The sequence below is a fragment of the Phalacrocorax aristotelis genome, chromosome 5 (genome assembly GCF_949628215.1).
Source record: "Phalacrocorax aristotelis chromosome 5, bGulAri2.1, whole genome shotgun sequence".
In the NCBI taxonomy this organism is placed as follows: domain Eukaryota; kingdom Metazoa; phylum Chordata; class Aves; order Suliformes; family Phalacrocoracidae; genus Phalacrocorax; species Phalacrocorax aristotelis.
In genome coordinates, this window is record NC_134280.1 from 21559087 (window position 1) to 21581298 (window position 22212).

The 22212-nt window shown below is 36.6% G+C and overlaps 1 protein-coding gene across 3 annotated transcripts in view; it reads right to left on the bottom strand.

Annotated features, from left to right (window-relative positions):
- Nucleotides 1-22212, bottom strand: part of LOC142057408 (sodium channel protein type 1 subunit alpha) — a 97110-nt gene that overhangs the window by 17787 nt on the left and 57111 nt on the right. For all 3 annotated transcript variants that reach the window (XM_075093354.1, XM_075093352.1, XM_075093353.1), the window contains 4 exons: nucleotides 17882-17999; nucleotides 16369-16523; nucleotides 13514-13687; nucleotides 10855-10977 (listed from right to left, as the gene is read on the bottom strand). In XM_075093354.1, coding sequence (XP_074949455.1) covers nucleotides 10855-10977; nucleotides 13514-13687; nucleotides 16369-16523; nucleotides 17882-17999 — 570 coding nt within the window. The remainder of the gene's footprint in view (nucleotides 1-10854; nucleotides 10978-13513; nucleotides 13688-16368; nucleotides 16524-17881; nucleotides 18000-22212) is intronic.

Here is a 22212-nt window from a genome sequence, read left to right on the forward strand (position 1 = left end):
CATTTTTTCCATAACTTTTGCAGCTTCTGTGAAGAAGTTCCAAACTCCATCCCTAGTGCAAATGAGGAAGTTACTGTCTTTGGGATAGAAAGAAAGATTATAGGATTATGTCTGTAACATTCTTCCTGCTTAAAATGATGAAATACTTTATTTGCCTCCAGTTTGGCAGTTGTCAACTTCATAATTTTAGGCTTAAACAGGAAAAGTTTCCCAAAGATTTGATGTGCCAGATCTCATATCAGAGTCCTTTGAAGGAGTCCTTGGCTGTAGACATTATTTAACTATTACCTCATATTTTTTTCTGCATGTACATTCTCACGTAATATTCACATACACAAGCACAGAAAGCCAAATAATTTTTACTTCACTAGGCTGTTTGTGGATGAAATCAAACCTTGTTTTCTATGCATGCTATATGGCTGTAACAAGTATAAGATGTGTTCCTCCTGTACTCAATTCCTTGACAGCTGGGAAAGCCTGAGAAAGCCTTCAGGAACTCCAAGAGGAAAAAAATGTGGGCTTGAATACATGTGTCCAAAAAAAAAAGAGAATAGTTTCTTTCTCTTTAAGTGACTATCTATATAGTCACAGTCATAGACTTTAGATGGTGCTTGTCACAAAAAGCCATTCATCTCTCTCTTAGCAGTACAAAGACTAATGAGCCAGTTGTTCAAAGGCAGCAGCATGCAGAGGGAGTTTGACAACAGCATACACAGGATAAGCTACGGTAGTGCAAAATAGGAGAATTCATTCCTGACTCAAATGAAACACTGACACTGCCTTGGGCAGGATTTGAGTGTAAGTTATGAATATTGCCTTGTCCTGAACAAGTATGAGGTAAGAACATCTGCCACAAGATCATGAATCTCCCCTACTCAACAGGCCAAAGTCCAGATGTACACAAAGCTGCCAGAGAGAGCATTTGCAGTGAAAGATTAAGAAGTGAGCAAGTAGTCGTTAGTTTAGATTCTTGGTCCACCATGGAGGTAAGATTGCTGGAATGAGCAGGTGGAATGGAGGCTCAGGTGACATACATGATCTGAATTTAGCATGTTCTCTTAATGAAGGACTTTCAGGACATCACACAAGGAAGGCTAGAAGATGCTGAAAACACATCAACTTGACCAGAGTATCAGGTAACAGACAAGTGTATTCTCTTTTAAACTGTGGAGGAGTGGATGCAAGGGAGGAAAAGACATAAGGAATACAGTAACTTCCCCAGCCAGGGGATCAAAAGAGCATCTGAGGGAGACTATGAAGAATGCCCATATCTGAATCAAAAAGATTAGCACTATCTGATAGTCCAAGGCAAGGAATTATTGGAACAAATCTCTGTCTTGAGAAGTTCCATCCCTTGCTCTTTGTATTAATGAATCAACAGCTATGAGAGAACCAGTGCATCAGGTGATTTATTTGTATTACAGCAGCATAAGCATACCACTGGACTTTCACAGGCCAAGCATCAACACAGTAAGATCAGCTGTCCAGAAGCTTGAATTCAATGTATGGCTCTCCTTCATGTACCTTTAACTGATAACTTTTCCACTATGACAGGATCCTCTATCATATGCATACTATCCATTTTCTAGTTCATGCATCAAGAAGCATGGGCACATCTTCCTATCAGACCAGTCAGAAATATATAATAGGAATTTCTCTAAAAAGGTGTTTTCCAAAGACTGGTGCTAATAAAAATAGACATGCTCATAAGGTGACATGCAATAAAAAAATTTGTAACACAAACCAAATTTAACAGAGATATGCACCCATTGTGCTCTTTTGTGTCCATGTGATACGAACAAAGACCCCCCTACCTCAAAGAACTGAAACAAAAACAAAAAAAAAGAAACCAAACTCAAACCCCCAAACCCCTGGATTTTGCTAATTGCACAGCAAAACCAAATCCAAAATACTAATTGCCTTATTGACAAACCCTTTTGAAAGGTAATTAGAAATGCTAAGGTAGGTAGTATAGAGCAAAATGTTCCCAAGAATTCTCTAAAGTACCTTCTCCAAAAAATACTTGAAAGGCTCCTCAGTCCCCAGGGGTGAAATTAGTTTCATAATTGTATCTATGAAGAATGGGGAAATTCTTGCAGAGTATCTCTTAGTAAGCTTTTCACACTTTGGAGATCATAGATGGCTTTGAGTTTATGAACTGGAAGTCTCTGACATTTCACTACTAAAATTGTATACATAAAGATAATCTGGAACCTTGTAGATATGCAGTGTGGTGTAAAACGGCACTAGATTTCTAAAAGAGAAGTACCTTAAGAAACGTGCAATTCCTTCAATTTTCTCATTTGGTTTGTCAGGTAAAAAGAGGAAATGCGTGGACCTGCAGGGTAATCAGTGGTGATAAAGTCTTAATCAACAAATAAAATCAAGAGAAAAAAATCTCAGCAAATACAATTGTCATCAATTATGTGATCATCCACCAGTGCAGTGATGAAATTTTCTACTATCCAGGTTTGTGCGAAGATAAACAAGGGTGAAAGTGAGCTTAAACATTTAAATAATTCACATTAAATTGTGGATTCCTTAAAATAATTCAGTTGGAATACACCCAGTTGATGATAACTATTTGAGTTCATTTTCATTGTGAGAGCATTTTGTGGCAGACAGCACTGAGATCATGATCAGCAATGTGCTACCCCTAAATAAGCTGTAAACAACGTCTAACCAAATAGGCCTAACTCTTTCTCATAGGCAGAGGTTTTTAACTGGGTAGGAGATTGGTTTAAACTTATGAAACAGTGAATTATAGCTGTTAAAATGAAGTAAAGATTTCTGCTGATATTTTACTCCAAATATGATGATTTATACGTAAGTATACACACGCATGCACAAGATAACCTTTTTCCCCTCTTTAAGCCTAATGTCTATCATCTAAAAATCAAATCTTATGTAACCCCTTTTCATCCTAAACAGTTTAGAATAAGTTATATGAAGGGACTGGCACTTGAACAGCAAAACAGGGATTTAATCTGAATTTTAAAACTCCTCAAAGCCTGACAATTCAAAGTACTATTTTCTTATTCAATAAACATTACACTTGGGAGCAACTTGTTTTCCCAAAATAAAAAAAGAAATTAACCACTGAGAAATAATTTATCAATAATCACTGATTTTTTTTCAAGGTATAGTATATATGTAATGTAAACATCTTGTACCAGTAGTATAGTACACGCTCTGTTTGTGTGTTTACAGTCCCTGCTGGAAAGCAGGGACCATTTTATTTCTGCAGTGTCTTGTGAAAGCAGAGTCTTCACTCCTGTTGCCCCTTCCAACATGCAACGTGCAAGTTTTTGTAAGGTGGCAGGGGCTCAGTGTGACAAAAATGGTTGCGACAGTCCCTTTGTTCTGACCAAATAATAAAAATGCTGTAATAATGGCTTCCTGTTCTCCCTGGTGCTACAAAACAGATGATGAAAACTGCCTTTCTCTGGAGGTAGGGGAGGCACTTCTACAAGACATAATATAGCAGAAAGTCACTGGGATCAAAAAAAATGGGTATGGGGCTTAAATTAGGAGAAGCTACATCAGTTGGAAATGTTCCCCTCACAAAGGCAACCGAGATACCTGACCTATGGGCTAGCAGACAGGTTACAAACACTACCCAGTGCAGAGGATTAGGACTGATCCTCAGTGGAGGCTTTGGAATCTTTGCTGTAGTTGCTTGATGTGAGGTTTGGAGGTGCCCATGAAGAAAGATGAGTGGTGATGCAGTACAGGAAAAATATTCCCACACAAGATAGCCTGTCTCATCTGAGTGTATCCATGGAGTTTGATGGAAGTGGGATGTCATGTATGGATACATAAGGATTAAAAGTTCTTTATGTTAAAGGGATAAAGTATATGTACATTCCCACAACAGTACCATTGATGGGACCTTTTATTCAAAGATAATAAAGAAACATTTTGCAATTTTCCAATGTTTATATCAGGTAGTAAAGCATATCTGACAATGCAAACTAGCAGATGAGGACAGAATGGGGGAGGGAGAAGTGGGGGGCAGAGGTGGGGAGAGAGAGAGAATTCTTCTACTTGCTGATGCATGCTTCAACAAGACACCTCAAAACTACGTGTTTTCTCATTGAGTAGCTTGGAAGGGGTACATTGGGAAGAAGCATGCTGCTTATGCTTGATGATCAGCTATGAATTGGCTTTAGAGACAACAGAGGATAAGAATTAAATATTTGATTTGAGAGAAAGTGCAACCTACTTGACATGGTCCAAATAATGATTCTAGGGATGAACTGTGGTGAGTCTAAAAATGTAGATTCATCCAAGTTATTCAAACCTTCTCATTTTCAATTAATTACTCCTCTGTATTTTATCTTAATGAACTTCTTGTGAGAAACTCTTATAACTTTGTCCCACAAACAGAAATCAAGGTGGTGCCCCATGTTTGTATGAATGTGTTATCTGTAATCCACTAATTATGTTCCACTGTTCCAGTATTTACCTCACTGTAAAAAAACCCCACCCAACACAAACAAAGATAAACCCCAGAATCAAATACCACCCCCAAACCTCAAAAAGAAAAACCATAAACTTGCCCAAACCGCCTTATATCAAATAAGAATTTCCCACAATCCAAATTGTGTCCATCGCCTCTTGTTATCACTGCACATCTGAGAAGAGTCTGGCTTTGTCTTTTTTCTATCCTCCAATCAAAATTAGAGCTTTCTTGTGGATTTTGCCTTTAAGAAGTGTAGAGTAAAAGAACTAGAATATTACCACCTTTGATACACAGTTTGCCATAATGCCATGTGCACACATATAATTTATTCTTAACTACATGACCTGTGATTATATAAGCCCAGAATTAAATAACATTTAGAAAACTGTTAGAAGCAAATGAAAAAATAAACCTGAAATCTTATTCTAGCAAACTAATGCTTATCCTTAATTTTGGACCACTACAAAGTAGCAAATAGAGGGTACATAGAAGTAAATTATGATAGTGAGACTAGAACATTATTTAAATCAAGCAAAACAAGCACAAAAGGTTGTTTCATGAAAGAAATGAATGCATTTTGTCAGAGTGTTAGAACTGGCACGAGAAGAACCTCACATGTGAAACAACTGAAAAAATTTGTGTATTTATGACAAGATTATAACAAAGTTTTCAATTTCTGAGTAAAATGAAGACTGTATTGGGAATACGGGGTGAAGATTATTAGAAAACTACCATTTAAAACAGCAATTGTGAAGAAAAATTTTGATTTAACTGAGACTATGCAAAGAGGCAGATGGAAAGAATCAGAGATCTGACAAGGAGGTACAACTAAATCTTAATCTTAACAGCAATGAACAAATAAAGTTGGAGCAAGAGAGAAAAGATCTCAGAGGAAAAGAAAATCACTCCCTTAATAATGTCAGTCTTTCCTACTTTTCCTTAATTGATACTGTACATGTGCAGCTGACTGAAGAATGCTTCTGATAGAGAATTTTATCTTCAAAGAAGGCAAAATACTTCCTCAAGCACTTAACACACAAACTATTTTTATAACACTTTGTGCTGTAAAAATTTCATGCTATTGGATGGTGAGGTTGTACCTTGGAATGCTAGAACTGTTAGCAGGGAGGTTCTACTAGATGATCTCAGGAGTCCCTTCTAACCTCAATGATTCTGCAGTTCTGTCCTAGCTTTTATAAGAAAATTTAACCTGGCTAAAGTAGCAACCAAAGGTTTTCTTATTCACCTAACAGTCTATTAAAAGCAAGCTGCACTGTTGGATTTAACAAAATACTGGAGTTCCTGGAGCAGATTTCATTCTGCTTCTCACCAGAAACCCAGTATGCGACAAAATACTTTTGAAGACAACTTAAAAGACATAATATAACATACTGTATAATGAAATGCAATAATTATCTCCCAGGCAATAAATATATGGCTGCATTTGTTTGAGAAAACTTGGTAAATATTGTAAATACACAGGAGCATGAAACAGAGTAATTATTTGATGTGGAAACAATATCTCTGAATTTCACTGGATGCAGTGAAAAAAAAACAAATTTTGCTCTTTCTGTTGCATAAATGAAATGTGATTGACCTTTATATGTTCTTTAACATTTTTAGTTAAAATGTAAACTGTATTATGTATCTCATTCAAATTTCATTGTTTTGATCCTAAAAGTAAGGATTTTCTTCAACATACAACAAACACAAACCCAGACAAAAATCATATCAGTTTCAATTATATAAGAAATTCCTTCAAAATTCTTTTCTAACAGTAGAATAACAGTCTAAGAAAAATCTCAGAATACTAAGATATTTCCTGTACAATTTATGAACATCTATACAGGGTCTTCTTACATCGAAGTTTGTAAAGTTTTTAATTGTCTTTCAGGAGACATAACACTTCTAATAGAATTTCCATAAAACTCAAAAATAATTAATAAGTCAAAGTCCTCAAAAAATCCTTCAAAGTGAATAATCTTTTGATCCACAAAATGTATTCCTCTATATTTAACAGAAACTCACAGAAGCTAGTGAATACACTTTCTTGTGAGAGAATATAAAATTCTTAATTGTGCGATAAGATGCTAAATTTACAGCAAATGCTGTTTATGTTGATACATCATTTACACTGAAGCTATAAAAACCCCAGCACTACTGTCACCCTCCTACAGTTGGTTCTTGCAAGCGTTGTTGTCTAAGAACTGGATTTTTCTAAGGGTCTGATAGTGAATGCAAATTTTTATATGACTGACATGTCTTCTGCAGGACATTTCTGAACTCCAAGAAAGATACTACAAAAATAATACTGTTATTGGCATTATAAAAGTCACAAAAACATGTTTCCAACACAGGCCAAAGGAGGCTGAATTCAGATTCCAAGAAAGGATTATATATATTATATGATGTCTTGTGTTATCTGTATATACTTGGAGTCATTTACTTAATGTAACACACAGGGTTTTAGAACCTATGCAAAAATTTAAACTGCTATTATATAAATAACTCTAGTTGTGACTATTCAGATCATAGTGTTTTGGTGTGTGCTTAAGGTATTACAAGTAATGTTCAAAACTTTCAATGGGATACTTTTGAATGTATGTAGTTATAAACTGAGTAACGGCAAAGCACGGATCTTTCTAAAACAATGCAAAAGCCAGATTCACATTTTTAAAGCCATTTTTTATCTCAGTTAAGAAGTATCTAAAAATCTAAAAATAGCTGAGGTATCTTTCTCCTGGGAAAAGAACTCAGATAGCTCTAAATAACAATACTGATTTTCCCAAAAGTTTTAATGTTATTTCTGTAACATCAGAAATTTCAAAGGATTATTTCCAAAGATTTAAAGCAATTAAGAAGGGGGTGTAGGGTGAATATAAATAATCTACTTCTGCTCCGACTGGGATTCTCAAATAAGATTCTCTCTCCTTCCAACCCCAAATACACAATGTAGTGATTAGTCACAGTGTAATCATTAAGGGTAGAAAAGGGGGAAATACTGTACCCATAATACAGATAAGGGGAGGAACTAGTGGTCCACCCCATCCAAGCTGAAGAAAGGTTATCCTACATGAAATAGAAATATATAGCCTGTTATTAGTTGTGAATCTGTAATGACAGACACTTGATGTTGTTTTATAGTTCAATCGTATGAGAACTGTTTCTTTCCTACTCATGAAGTTTGGAGTACTCTTGAAAATGCCTCATTATCACTACCTGGTAAGGGAATCTAAGGAACAGCCATTGAATTTTAGAGGATATTTAAGACATCAAATACTCTAATTTAGTTTTACAAGTTATGAAATTGGACTGGAAATTTGAAATACAGTAAATGTTTAAAGCCATCAGCCAGAAATATGCATAAGGCATGCAAAACTGAAAGTGCAAGTGGATTTCAGATTATTTGCTGCCTTCTACTATTTCTCTAATAAATAAATGAAGCACGGCATGACATGCTTTATTTTGTGAAATTAGACACAAATGCATGCTTTATTGTCACTTAGTTCTCTAACTCAGCAAAGCAATGTATACTCAGTGTTCTGCATTTACAAGTAGCATATCAATTCAGAACTAGCGCAAAAGCATTATATTGCAAGTACTAAAAAGCTAAACAAAAAGCAATGGGTATATTCAAATCTCTGTTTGCAGATACTTCTGCTCAGAATGTACACTAATTGAGATAAGAATATAAACCCTGACAGGAATTTAAATTAAATTAAAGCAAGTCTTTACTTTGCCTTCCAGCAACTGGGTGGAGTTGGTTTTGAGATTCACCATAGAAAGCAGTAAAATTTCTCAGAATTTAGAATACTAACAGATATTTTAAATGCCTTTAATATGGCAAAATTCACTTCCATGCTCAAGGCAAGCACAGGCTACAGACCACATGTACGCTATTTTGGTGCAAGGGATTCATATATCTTATATTCACTTTGGAAAGAGAATTTATCCCATTTATGAAACAGCACAATTACAAAATTAAGTTGTAACTACAGAGTATAACTGTAGACTTATAAGAATATAGCTTAAAAAGTGAAGTATGTTTCATATTTAGGAATAAAAGAATAGTTATTAGCATTTACTGACTATGTGAAATGCTGTATTCTTGTAATTCACCAGAATGGTAAACTTATTTAAGAAAAAGATTGATTTAAAGTAGCTGAGAAGTTAGCAGATTGTTTTACAAAATGATGCAGAGCTTTTTGTATACAGCGACTTTTGTGGAATACACATAATCTCATATTTTCAAGGCAAAATTTGCACAGTTTTGAACATAGGGGTAAAGATTAAAATTACAAATACATGCTGCATAACAACTCAGCTTATTTTGTCACAGCTCCGTGTAGGTACAGGCAATATAAGAAAGCAAAGAGAGTTGATTTATTTTTATTTCCTGTTGGCGGACAAAAGAATCTATTTTCATGGATTTTTATGAAATTAACTCAGTCTCTGAAAAGACTGTAATTTGACTATAGTCTTACCATGAGCTGGTCAATTATTTGTTATTTGAATCTTTTTACTGTTCGTGAGTCATTCATAAAGCAATGCTACTGTCTGTCAATGAGCTGTTGTGAATACTTGCCAAGTGTTTTGGAAACACCATTTTCAGAAGTACATGTAACTAATAGTAAAGATAAGGCCTATACAGTTGGCCAATCAAATCTGCAAACTGATTGAAATCAGGTACTTCATTGATTATCATTAATATTGGAGGACAGAGATTAAAACTTTTTTGCTTTTCCAGGCTTGTCTGTGATTCCTACACAATCAGTTGCTTGTGAATTATTCATGTTATGTATCTGAAATTCTATTATATGATTGGGCTTCTGGCATAGTTTCATAGTTATTCAGTGAGAAATAAGGGAAAACAGTAAATAGATTTCAACAGGTGCTTCTATGTGAGCACGAATATCCTAAATATTCGAAATGGAAAATTTACTAAGGCAACCATGTAGGGATACAGAAAAAAATGGAATAAAACATTTGGCAATCAGTTTTGACATTATCTTTCTAGAAATGATCTGTTTTTTCTAACATCATCTAAAGTGCTGCATTTCTTGTCCCTGTGCAACGTCTATACTGGTCTCGCAGTCCTGATGCAGCTGACCAGAACATTATTAAAGAAGTAAATCTGACAGCAATTTCCCAACATTTCTCTGCACAAAACCACATTTATATGAATGTTCATGAACAGTAAATACAAAGAAAGACAAAGCAAACATGGCTAAATCAAATAGTCATTCCAAACTTAAATGAAAATTCATACATTCTGTAGTACTTGACCAGCTCTTACCCTGCTGAATATCGATTAATGAAATTCAAATTACGAGAAAACTGTTAAAAGTCAATTTGCTATATGGAACTGAACTTGGTTAGTATTTTTTTTCTGATGCATTCTGAAGTATATTCTGAAGATGTGTAGCCTGAAGAATACAATTTAAGGAACAGAATTCTAAGCCTCAATTTGACTTGCATAAGCTTAATTTGTATCTAAGGTTGTTCAGACTACATTCCAGGCTATTCTACTGGTTTATAATTGACTTGAAATTCATTAGTACATTGTTTCCTCTTAGATTTCCATGAAGTAGCAAAAAACATTCTCATAAAACATATTTCAATGACATGCATATAGAGTTAGTTTGTATTCAGTGGCTTTAAGGAACAGAAGGTATAAACAAATGAAAAAATAAGTTAAAATGCTTTCTTGAGTGAGATGAACAGTATGCAGGGCCTCTAAGTTACTCAGGATAAGTAAGAAATCACCTTATATACATCTTATTGAGTAGAGATTTGTTGAAATAAGAAAAGCATTTACCTTACAAAAAGAATAATTTCATAGAGAAATCAAATAACTTGATTTGTTTTTAAAGTCAGCCAAACTCAGAAATAGATTTAGACCACTAGCAGGTATAAATATATCTCTAGTATCATCTACTAAAATTCAGTGGGGTTAGACCAAAAGTGTTTTATCAAATATGAAGAAAAATGAAGGATTTCAACTGGTAACAGAAAAATCTTTATTAATTAATGCTAAATTAGATTCCTGTATAAATATTGTGGTGTTTATCAGTAAAAAATTAGTAAAATCTTGTCACACCTTCATTATTAAGCAACTGTTAAGAGAGTTCGTATTTATTTCAAAGCCTTATATGAAAAAACTCCTGAGATTGGCTAGAAAGTAAAGTAACCTCAATGAATGTAACTTCTGTGTGATACTGCATATGGATTTAGGTGAACTGATGAAGCGTTTTCTTATATGTTAGTAAAAGATATGCAATAGATAAAAAGGTAGTGCAGCCTTTCTGCATGGACTTGTCATTCCTTATTCTGCATGCATGGATTCTTTCTATGCATGCATAGTTTCAGATTCTTTCATGTTGTCTTACCCTCATGCCTTCAAATCGTGACAAAGCTCTTAGAGGTCTCAAAGCTCTTAGTGTCCTAAGGGACTTAATGGCACCAAGTTCAGAGTAACCCAATGCATTTGCTGTTAAGCTAACCAAAGAGACCTATATGAAAACAGGAAAGTAAAAATTATTATATTGCACATACTACTTTACATACCATAGATGTGAGACATAAACTTCTTTAGAAGAATCTAATTTTGGACCACTTTCTTCAGGAATAGGAAGTCTTTTAAATAAAAAAAAAAGAAAGAAGTAATATGAAAGAAGAGTCGGATAGGTGAATAAACAAACAAAAATATCATAAGGTAACAATATCTGGAAACATTAATTCTTCTGAATTTCATATTTTGCTAGTGATTTGAAGGCATTCTAAACTACAAAACCCAAATTAAATTAATCTCTTCTTTTTACCAATTTAAGTATTGCTGTCACTTCTTTGTTTTAGAGTGCTGTTGGGATCCATAACACAGCTGATAACACCCATTTGATTTCCTGCAACTGAAGGGGAAATGATTGAAGCCTGCATTGAATTAACAGATGGGTCACAGAGCAGCATTGCCTCCCTGGAAATTGGTATAAAGGATTAATTTTTCTATATTAAGTTACACTGACTAATCCTTTTGCTTGACTGCTGAATTTATGTGCTCTACAGGCTGACATTAACCTGGATTATGCTGTTTCTTAAAGACCTTATAAGAACAGTTCCATAGCTAGCATGTGTAATAAAGTCTCATATCCGCAGGCCTTTATGTATTCTATGGCCCTACACTACCTCAGTGAGAAATACCATATTCTCTACATTTGCTATGGCTTGTGTCCAAAACAATACTTTCTGGTTTCTTCCCATTTCCCTTAATTGGTCCTTCATTACCCTGCTCTAATTCCTTACCTATTTATTGGGCCAAAAATAGCACAATGACTCATATACTCTTCCATCATAAAGAACAATGCATCAGGTAAAGAGAACTCTAGGACAGTGCTCTTTATGAACCATATTTAAAACCAAGCATTAGTTGTGAAATCTTTAGCTTTTAAAAGTTAATAACTTTTCTGTAGGTGTCAGTCCTGAGCTCCAGCAACACTCAAAAACAGGTCTTCTGAAACTGGAATTTATTTCTCCAGCACATTCATCATACTACTGAAAACTTTCAAGTTTTCAAGCTGCCATAATCTAAAGATAAATTAAGGAAAATATCCAGGTGTGTAAATCCAGGATTTAATCATAAACTTATTCAGACACTTGAATATGCGTTATACCTTCACACAAATAAGCATTCAAATTTTCAGATTCACAAGATGGCTGTTTGGGATATTATGATTTAAATAAGGTCAAACATTAGTGAAAATGAGTTTAGAAAAGGAACCAGTGCTTCTGCTTGCATGCTTCTTCAAGCTTTTTTTTATAGGTGCCACTGTAAAGAAGAATTTATATACTAACGAATGAAAGTATTTTCCAACGAGAGGGTACTTTCTTTGTATGAGTACTATGTTTGAACATGGTTTTCTGAGGCTGTATATGTGAAGTTGAATCCTAGATATATTTAATCCATAATGTACACCAATCAAAAAGGTTGTAGGCACCAGTCACGAAACAAAGCTCGAGAAAACTAACTGCTTTGATTAGCCCTTGTATGCTGGGAACACATTCAGAAACTGTTGGATTTTTAGCAATTCTTTGATTCAGTAACTGCTTAGGAAGTTCACCTTTTACCTATTGAGTGTCTGTTTCTAAGCAATTGAATCCAAGACAAAATGCATCTTAATTTTAAAATTGAGCTTGTTTAATATTTGGTTTTTTTGGTATAAGTTTTACCAGTAATTTCTATCTTGAAAATGTAGTGAGTGGTTGTGGTTTTGTAACTATGTAAAACATAGCATTTTAGTTTCACACACAGAACGTTATAGAGTGCAGAAAAAGTATGTGTTTCTGCACATTGGAGGTTTTCTCAAGGGGACATACTTAAGACATTAAATTCTCTGTAATTGCATTAATACATCAAGAAATTGTCTCCCCCATTTCACAGCACAGCACAGCACAATAGAATTATAACTATTAGATAACCCTTGCAGAGAAGATTATTGAGCTTGATTTCAAACACAGCTGTGAATATTACCAGTTCGGTAATATTCACTAGACTTTTAATACTAAGTGAGCCACACCACCAATGCTACACATACATCTTGCATTCCTTGTAAACCCCTAATTCAACCATATGCTGAAATTTGAGGACATTATGTTTGTTCTCTTGCCAGAGGAGTTTTAATCCAGATGAGTGTCTGATGTCTGGTGGACCAGACACCCAAGTGCTGGATGTGACTTAGACCACAGCAGGGGGGAAGGTGGGTCTGAAGGTGGGAATGACCTGCCAAAGGTAGAAAGGAGGCCAGCACTACCTCTTTCAACAACAGCGCTGGGATAAACCCTTTAACTGCTTGTGGGGCTCCCATGTGAGGTTCTTTTGTTAGCAGAACTTCCAGTCTTTCTTATCTCTGTGGTATAGGACGGCAGTGTTGTAAGTGTAAAGTGAAAGACGGAGAAATACAGAATTTTTTCCATCTGCCTTACTTTTTAAATTGAAGACTAGAGCAAGTAATTTAAAAAAATATAGAAGTAACTCCTAGGAAATATACTACATACATCGACAATCAGGAAGTCCAGCCAGCACCAGGCATTAGTAAAGTATGTTTGATAGCCATAGGCCACCCACTTCAGCAGCATTTCCAGAATGAAGATATAAGTGAAGACCTTGTCAGCATATTCCAGCATGGTCTTGATAGTTTTGCGCTGTTCAATATATATGTCTTCAAAAGCCTATGGTAAGCACATTCAAAGGTATTTATTGTTCGCTTTTGGTACTGCACACAATTCATGTCATAACCACACACACACACACAAAAAGGCAAGAAATAAATGAAACAAACTTTCTTCAAGAAAAGGCATGGGAATGCCCAATCTACCTAATGTCTCATTTTCTGCTTAACGCAGTATATACCTGTTTTTACCCTATGGAACTATATTTTCCAGCTCACAGGAGGAAGAAGAAGATACTACACAGCAATCACTTCACAGGCCAGAGTTATTTATTTATTTATTTATTTATTTATTTATTTATTTATTTATTTATTGCTGATGGTGAATTATTCTTCTCAGATAATTTTTGGTACTCAGAAAAAGCACTGATTCTGCAGTGATGTTCCTGAACTGAATTTTACTGAGATCATTAGGTTTGCATGTAGGTAGATCCATTTTCAAAATCCAGGGCCATAGCTGTAAAGTTTTCAGGACGGTGACAATACAATTGATCTCATGTTTTTAAGTCCTGTTGCTTTTTGAAAATCGTAAGTAATGAATCATAAGTTTTTCCTTTCTTATAAAACATATTTATCTAAATAAATACCTGCTTTAATATATTATTCTCATTTTGAGATGCATAAAATTTCTGAGATCCTTGCAGTGCTATTTACACTTTTTGTGTGTTTTCATTTTCAGATATTTGAAAAAACAAGCCTCTGCTTTTCAGAAATTCCTCCTGTCCTCCAAGAAATTTTCCCTTTAATTGCTTTTAAATTTTAATTATGCTATTATTGCTTATGAAGAACAAATTATTTTATTGGATTCAAAGAGCTGGCATGACCTGCTAGCTTGCAAAGATTTTGATATTTATTGATACTAACATTCATTGTTACCCAGCCTGCTTTAGAATCACTTTACATTAGTCAGTTCAAATGAGTAGTGTTTGTCTCTCAATCATCAAATTAACATATGTTTATCAGTAATTTTGGATGCTTCGATCAGGCACTCTATGTAATCACTAACAACTTTGTCTCATAGAACTGGGAAGAGCCAACATATATAATTTTCTTCTTATAGGTGGGAGTATACCAGAGGCTAATCTAGCAATGCTCTTGGCAGCTAGGAGCGTGTCTGCTCCCTGCCTGAATGCCCCTAGGGTGGGGGTTTGCAGGCAGCCTGCAGTGTGCCTGTGCTTGCCAGATTTCCTGGCTGTAATGACAGTAAGACTCTGCTGGAGTGTGGCCTTGGAGTGAACATTGGGATACAGTACTGGCAGGTCCAAAGAGATCTTTTCACTGTCATAAAAGTCATCAAAGTATCTAATATCTCCAGAGGCTTGGCCTAATCCCTGGTCCCTGAAGAATTTTCACAAAATAAATGTCTGTGGGTGACACAAGCCTTAGGTTCACAAGCATGAGGTGCTAAAACTGTGGGATCTCGTCTCAAATTTCCTCTAAATATGATGGAAATTCTCTTTCATCAGTACTTGCCAGTACTTTTCTCTCATTCCAATTCTTGTCACTAAAGGTCTTCTCTACTTCATAGCATGAACCAAAATTCAGTATTGAAGACATGAGTCTTTTGTTATTTTGGGGGTTTTAAATCACAGGGAAGGTGTCACATTGCGTTGAGTAAAAGTTGCTTATTTGATCATTGTTTTGATATTGGACCAAACAAAAGCAGAACAATTCTTAAAGATTTTGCTGAAACTAATGATAGGTGTAATAATAAACTGCTAACCATTATTGTATTTTGAAGTGTTGGAGCGGTCTAAATAATATAATAAGATTTTGCAATACAATTTTGTTTTATGATGTAGGAACTTCAGTAATTTACGCAAGGGTAATTGCATCTACCAGGGTAGATGCTAGATACACTCTCCATTACCTCAGAGCAAGCAGCTTGCCTAAGAAACTTCAGCTCAGTATGTATCCAGGCTCACCTTTATTTAACAGTTCATCTCCAATTTCTTTATTCTTTTTCATTATTTGTAATTGTGAAATAACGTATTATTGGTATGCTTTGTTTCTTTTATTGTTATAGATTTATGTTATGGCTGGCTTCTTTTTATTCTGCCCTCACATACTTGTTAACCTTAAAGCAAATTCATGTTTTACAGATATCCTGTTAGTCTACATGAGTATGAGTCAGTAGAAGCTGAATTAGAAACATAAGTAATAAATTCTTATTCTTAGATTAGAATAATTACAAACAGTCTTAATCTTTCTTGCTGTTCTAGCATATAACATTTATAAGACTGCATAAAGCCAGCTCTGGCTCTTGCCAGGTATTGTGAGCTGTTTATGCCATTACAGTTACTTCCAAGCTTGTATTTTTTCATCAGTGACAGTTCTTGTCCCTGAGTTATATCAGTAAACACCAGAAAACTAGAGAGCAAACTCAAATAGCAAAGTTAAATATGTTCTCTTCTTCACATGTTGTCCCTCTTCAGGCATATCACTATCACTTTCAGTAAAGGAGTTAAGCTGTCTCTAATCAATTATGTCTGTTCTTTTTTTGTTGTACTGTTGAGAAGGGACTTTTTCTACTATTCTTTCAAAGGCTGGACTAAAACGTAGTTCTGTCATTTGAATTGTGTTCTTTCTTGTGGAGAAAACTAACTTAAAACAATGTTTGAAGAGCCAACTTTTAAGAAGTTTTTTGACAACATCGTGACACTCGCTTCATGTTTTGCTTACCAGAGCTCCACTACTGAGGAGAATCATAAAGACAATGAAAGTCTCAAACCAGTTGTGTTCGACAATCTTGAAGCAGGTTTTTCTAAGGTTCCACCACTGCTTTCCTCTCCCTTCTTCTATACTTACTTGACAGCACTTGAACCTTCGTACACAGCCTTTGAGACAGTGTATGTGTTGAGGGGGGGAAAAAAAGATATTTTGTTGAATTGCATTAGTTTTGGTTGTGCATTCTGTTAACGATACAACGCTGCCTTTCCAGAAGCTGTGCTACTTAGTAAAAATCTAATAGATTTTCACCTAGGTGACCTTCTTTTTCTCCAAAGCAAAACAATTTAACAGAGAGACAACTGGAATTTATAGTTAAATGAACGAGTGAGAAGAAAGTATTTCTCATCAAGAACTAAGTGCTCAATACAGTGCATACAGGTTGTGCTTTCGGTTGTTTGGGATGCTAAATTCAGACAATGTTGCATTTATTGTATTAAAAATTTCTAAGCCTCATCTCTGAGTTCTGAGCTTTTCAGTACCAGCTACCTTCTCTAACTTGTGCCCTTAATTTATTTAAGCTTTTATGATTTAGCTGCTGACTTGATTTCATTTCTTCTTTCATTTAGGTAGAAAAATACTAGTAACCAGTAATGGTATTTACTTTGCCAAATCGAAGTCTGTTACAGTACTCCTTCTTACTAGTTCAGTGTAAATGTCTAAAGAAATGTCTGTTATCATGTCCAGAAATAACCAACCCCAGCACTGACAGTAGCATTTACTTTCCAAGTTCTGACTTTTGCTTACAGATACCAAAAATGGCATTTGTATCCTTACATTACTGTTTTAAAACTATTCCTTTCCCCACCTTCTTTACATGCACACATCCAGGTTTCTCACAAGGAAATGCCTTTGCAAATAAAGCTTATGACCAGATTCTTGTTTTATTAAGTTGTGCAAAAGGGCCGATAGAAGGAAGCCTGAAAGATTAATGAGTCTACCAGGTGAGACTGTTCTTGCCCCAGGTGGCACACAAAGGCTCTTCCTTCTCTATTCGCTAACTTGTAGCAGGTTCATTTAGCATTTTGCACAAAACCGTCCAGGTGTGGATTTTAATTTACGACTCAACAGCTGCTTCAGTAATGTATACTTTATAAAGCACTTTGGTAGGTATCTATGAAGAGTGGTATAAAAATAGTGTATTATTTTATTATCTAGGAGACTGTAACTAAACTCAGAATGTACAGGTTTGTAATAAAATAAAGCTTTTAGTAATATATTTTTCTTATTTTCAAAATAATGATAAATTTATGATAAAATGTCTTCTTAATTGTTTATGTGACACATAGTATAATTGTGGTATCAGTATCCATATGGGAAATTATGGTCTAAAAGTACTACTGCTAATAATCATAGTTCAAACATTAACAAAAAAGTAATTCCATACATTAATATTAATACTTAGTTTAAATAGATAATCATTCCGTATTTCATTAATAAGTATTATTAGTATTTTTGTTCCAAACACCTTCTGTGAAGCAGGCCTCTGGTTCCTGGGCTTCTTCAGGTTCAGCTTCTGGTTGCTCTTCTGCAGGAAGTCCAATATCAACTGTGCTACCTTCAGATGAACTAGATGAATTTAACTTCTGTAAAGGAAAACAAAAAGCATCACAAATGCGCAGTAAATATTGTTAAGGCAAATATTATTGTTCTCAGAGTAATAAATAATTCTGCCATGTTTTTGAATGTTCTAGTATTCATCACAAGTAAATTGCTGACAAACATAGATGAAATTTGTACAGTCTGGTTTTCCTTCTGCATTGTATGGATCCATTAACTAGAAGGTGTATCAGTGATATATAAGGTTTTAAACAAAATTATGCTTTAAACTGAAAAATATGAATAATTATGCTAAGCCTGCAAAGATTTATGACCATAAGTAGCCATAAGTGGCAATGATCTCTTGACCTACATAGAAATAATGAAACTTAAATACATATGCAGAAATCTGTAGTGTCTACTGAAAAGCAGGTAAGAGCCTAAACATAGCTATATAAATGAGGTGGTAGCTCAGAGGAATGAGAGGAAAAAGCACTGATCAGCAGAGAAGGCCATACTTTAGAGGTCAGCAAGCCCAGATTAAAATTGCTGAAATTCTATCTTACAGTGAAGCAGAAGCTGCATACAATAAAGCTGAGGTAGATTAAAGATGGCCAATAAAACATGAGATTGTGTTTTATAACCTAATCAAATTATCGATAACATGATGAGCGTGAAGAGAGAGGAGTGGAAGGTGGAAACAAAATTTTAAAAAACTGAATTCCCTTAAGCTAATCCTAGCCTAAAAATTCTCAAAACATTGTAACATGCAGCTGGGACCTGGTTGCAGTCTCTCTGTTCGGTATCATGGATAGAGATTGGGTAAAAGTTGTGAAGGAAACATGTTAAGGATGTAGAGGTAAAAAAAAAAAAAAAAGGAATAAATGCAACATATATTTATCAATGCTAGGTTGCAGCAGGCTTTTTGATATTGAGGACAAAAAGATCCCCAGACTCTAACAACAGAACTCTTGCTATAGCAGGAGCCAGTCCATTTTTCAGTAATAGTTCCAGGACTCACTGACACTGAGTTTCATGGAGCTTAATAAAATCTGAATTATTTTAAGTCGCCAGTTTTTAGTTAATTTCATCTTGTGGTGACTATAGAGGTTGGAAGAACAATGTTTCAACATTATCAGGAAAATGGGTTGATGTATCCTGTTTCAGGCTCTGTCATTATTTGTCACAAGAACCAATTTATAGAAGATTTTTGCACAATTACATTGCAGAGTTTTTAGAAAAATAGTGTATATTCCTAGTAATCAATTTTTCACAAATCATCCTTTGCAGTATTATTTATAATTTTTCAAAGTAATTTTGAAAATACTTTTCAAAACTTTTCCAAAGGTTTTTCAACCTTGGACTTCAAGAGGGCCAACTTTGGCCTCTTCAAAGACCGTCTAGGAGGAATCTCATGGGCTAGGGCTTTAGAAGTAAGGGGGGTCCAAGAGAGCTGGGCAGTATTCAAGGACCACTTCCTCTGAGCTCAAGATCAGTGCATCCCCAGGAGGAAGAAGTGAGGCAGAGGAGCCAGGAGACCCGCATGGGTGAGCAAAGAGCTTCTAGAGAAACTCAAATGGAAGAGGGAGGTTCACAGTATGTGGAAAAAGGGACTGGCCACTCAGGAGGAATATAGGAATGTTGTCAGGGTATGCAGAGCTGCAATGAGGAAGGCCAAGGCCCACTTGGAATTAGATCTGGCAAGGGATGTCAAAGAAAACAAGAAGGGCTTCTTTAAATACATCAGCAGTAAAAGGAAGACTGGGGACACAGTGGGCCCACTGCTGAACAAGGAAGGGGCCTTGGTGACGCAGGATGCAGAGAAGGCAGAGTTACTGAATGCCTTCTTTGTTTCAGTCTTTACTGCTAAGGCTGGCCCTCAGGCATCTCAGCCCCCAGAGAAGAGAGGACAAATCTGGAGAAAGGAAGACTTACCATCGGTTGAGAAGGATTGGGTCAGAGATCACCTATGCAAACTGGATCCTTGCAAATCCATGGGCCCTGATGGGATGCACCCATGAGTGCTGAGGGAGTTGGCAGATGTTCTTGCTGAGCCACTCTCCGTCATCTTTGAAAGGTCATGGAGGACAGGAGAGGTGCCCGAGGACTAGAGGAAAACAAATATCACTCCCATCTTCAAAAAGGGCAAGAAGGAGGACCTGGGGAATTATAGGCCAGTGAGCCTCCCCTCCATCCCTGGAAAGGTGACGGAGCAGTTCATCCTGGAGGTCATCTCCAGGCATGTAGAGGATAAGAAGGTTATCAGAAATAGTCAACATGGAATCACCAAGGGAAGATCATGCTTGACCAACCTGACAGCCTTCTCTGATGGCATGACTGGCTGGGTTGATGAAGGGAGAGCAGTCATTGTCTATCTTGACTTCAGTAAAGCATTCAACCCTGTCTCCCATAGCATCCTCATAGGCAAGCTAAGGAAGTGTGGGCTGGATGAGTGGACAGTGAGGTGGACAGAGAACTGGCTCAACAACAGAACTCAGAGGGTCGTGATCAACGGAGCAGAGTCTGGATGAAGGCCTGTCACTAGTGGTGTTCCCCAGGGGTCTGTGCTGGGTCCAGTCCTGTTCAACATATTCATCAATGACCTGGATGAAGGGACAGAGTGTACCCTCAGCAATTTTGCTGATGATACCAAGCTGGGAGGAGTGGCTGATACACCAGAAGGCTGTGCTGCCATCCAGCGAGACCTGGACAGGCTGGAGAGCTGGACTCAGGGGAACCTCATGAGATTCAACAAGAGCAAGTGCAAGGTCCTGCACCTGGGGAGGAACAACCCCGTGCACTGGTACAGGCTGGGGGCTGAACTACTGGAAAGCAGCTCTGTTGAGAGGGACCCGGGAGTGCTGGTGGACAACAAGTTGACCATGAGCCAGCACTGTGCTCTTGTGGCCAAGAAGGCCAATGGTATCCTGGGCTGCACTAAAAGGAGTGTGGCCAGCAGATCGAGAGATGTTATCCTCCCCCTCTACTCTGCCCTAGTGAGACCATGTTTGGAGTACTGTGCCCAGTTTTGGGCCCCCCAGTTTAAGAAGGACATGGAACTGCTTGAGCAAGTCCAGCAGTGAGCTACCAAGATGATCAGGGGACTGGAACATCTACCTTATGAGGAAAGGCTGAGAGGCTTGGGTTTGTTCAGCTTGCAGAAGAGAAGACTGAGGGGGAATTTCATCAATACCTATAAATATCTAAAGGGTGGGTGTCAGGATGATGGGACTAGGCTCTTTTCAGTAGTACCCAATGACAGGACAAGGGTCAATGGGCACACGTTGGAACACAGGAGGTTCCAGCTAAACCTGAGGAAAAACTTCTTCCCTGTGAGGGTGCCAGAGCAGTGGCACAGGCTGCCCAGGGAGGCTGTGGATTCTCCTTCCCCGGAGACATTAAAAATCTGCCTGTGCGTGTTCCTGTGCCCCCTGCTCTGGGTGTCCCTGCTCAAGCAGGGAGGGTTGGACAAGATGATCTCCAGAGGTCCCTTCCAACCCCTACCATTCTATGATTCTGTGATTTCTGGAAAAAAAACCTTTTCATTCTATTTCTCTATTTTCTCCTAAGAAGCAGATTTTATGTACTATTACTGTCAGTTACTTTTTGCACAGTAAAATTAAGCACTTTGAAATTAACAGTGTAATTTATAATTTTAAGATTATTAATTTGTTACTTTGTTACTTTGCTAAGGGACAAAATAGTACTCAGCTGAAAACCAAACCAATCAAACAAAACCCCCTCAGAAACCCCCAGGTTTTAGAGGTGACCCAATCAGCAAAAAAGGATTTTGGACAGCACTGTAAAACTCCAGGAATGGTGCTTAAAAACTTAGTATGGTCTGAAGCCAGCTGGAACTAGCCTGTTAGTGCCCTCTGGCCTGAGAAGTAGAGAACCCCTGCGGTCTTTTCTAAGTGGGTTCTCATCAAAAACTCAGCTAATTCAAAGGGTCTGCTGTTCTGGTATTTATAATTTCTTTTCTATAGTCCCATTATAATAACAGTCAATATAAAATAAGTAGTTGGACTCAAAAACAAACCAGGACTGATCAATGGATTTTCCATATAAGACTGTGTTACAGAGCTGGTCTTTCACAAGCTGTCTTTCACAAGTCAGAAATGTCATAGTACTTTCTCAATGGGATAAAAGGTAACGCTGGCCCTACAGGTAGCAGCACATTTACAGAAATCTTTCCTAAACTGAATCTATTCCCCACTGGTCAGTCATAAACCAGCTTGTGTCACTCCATTTGACTGCCTG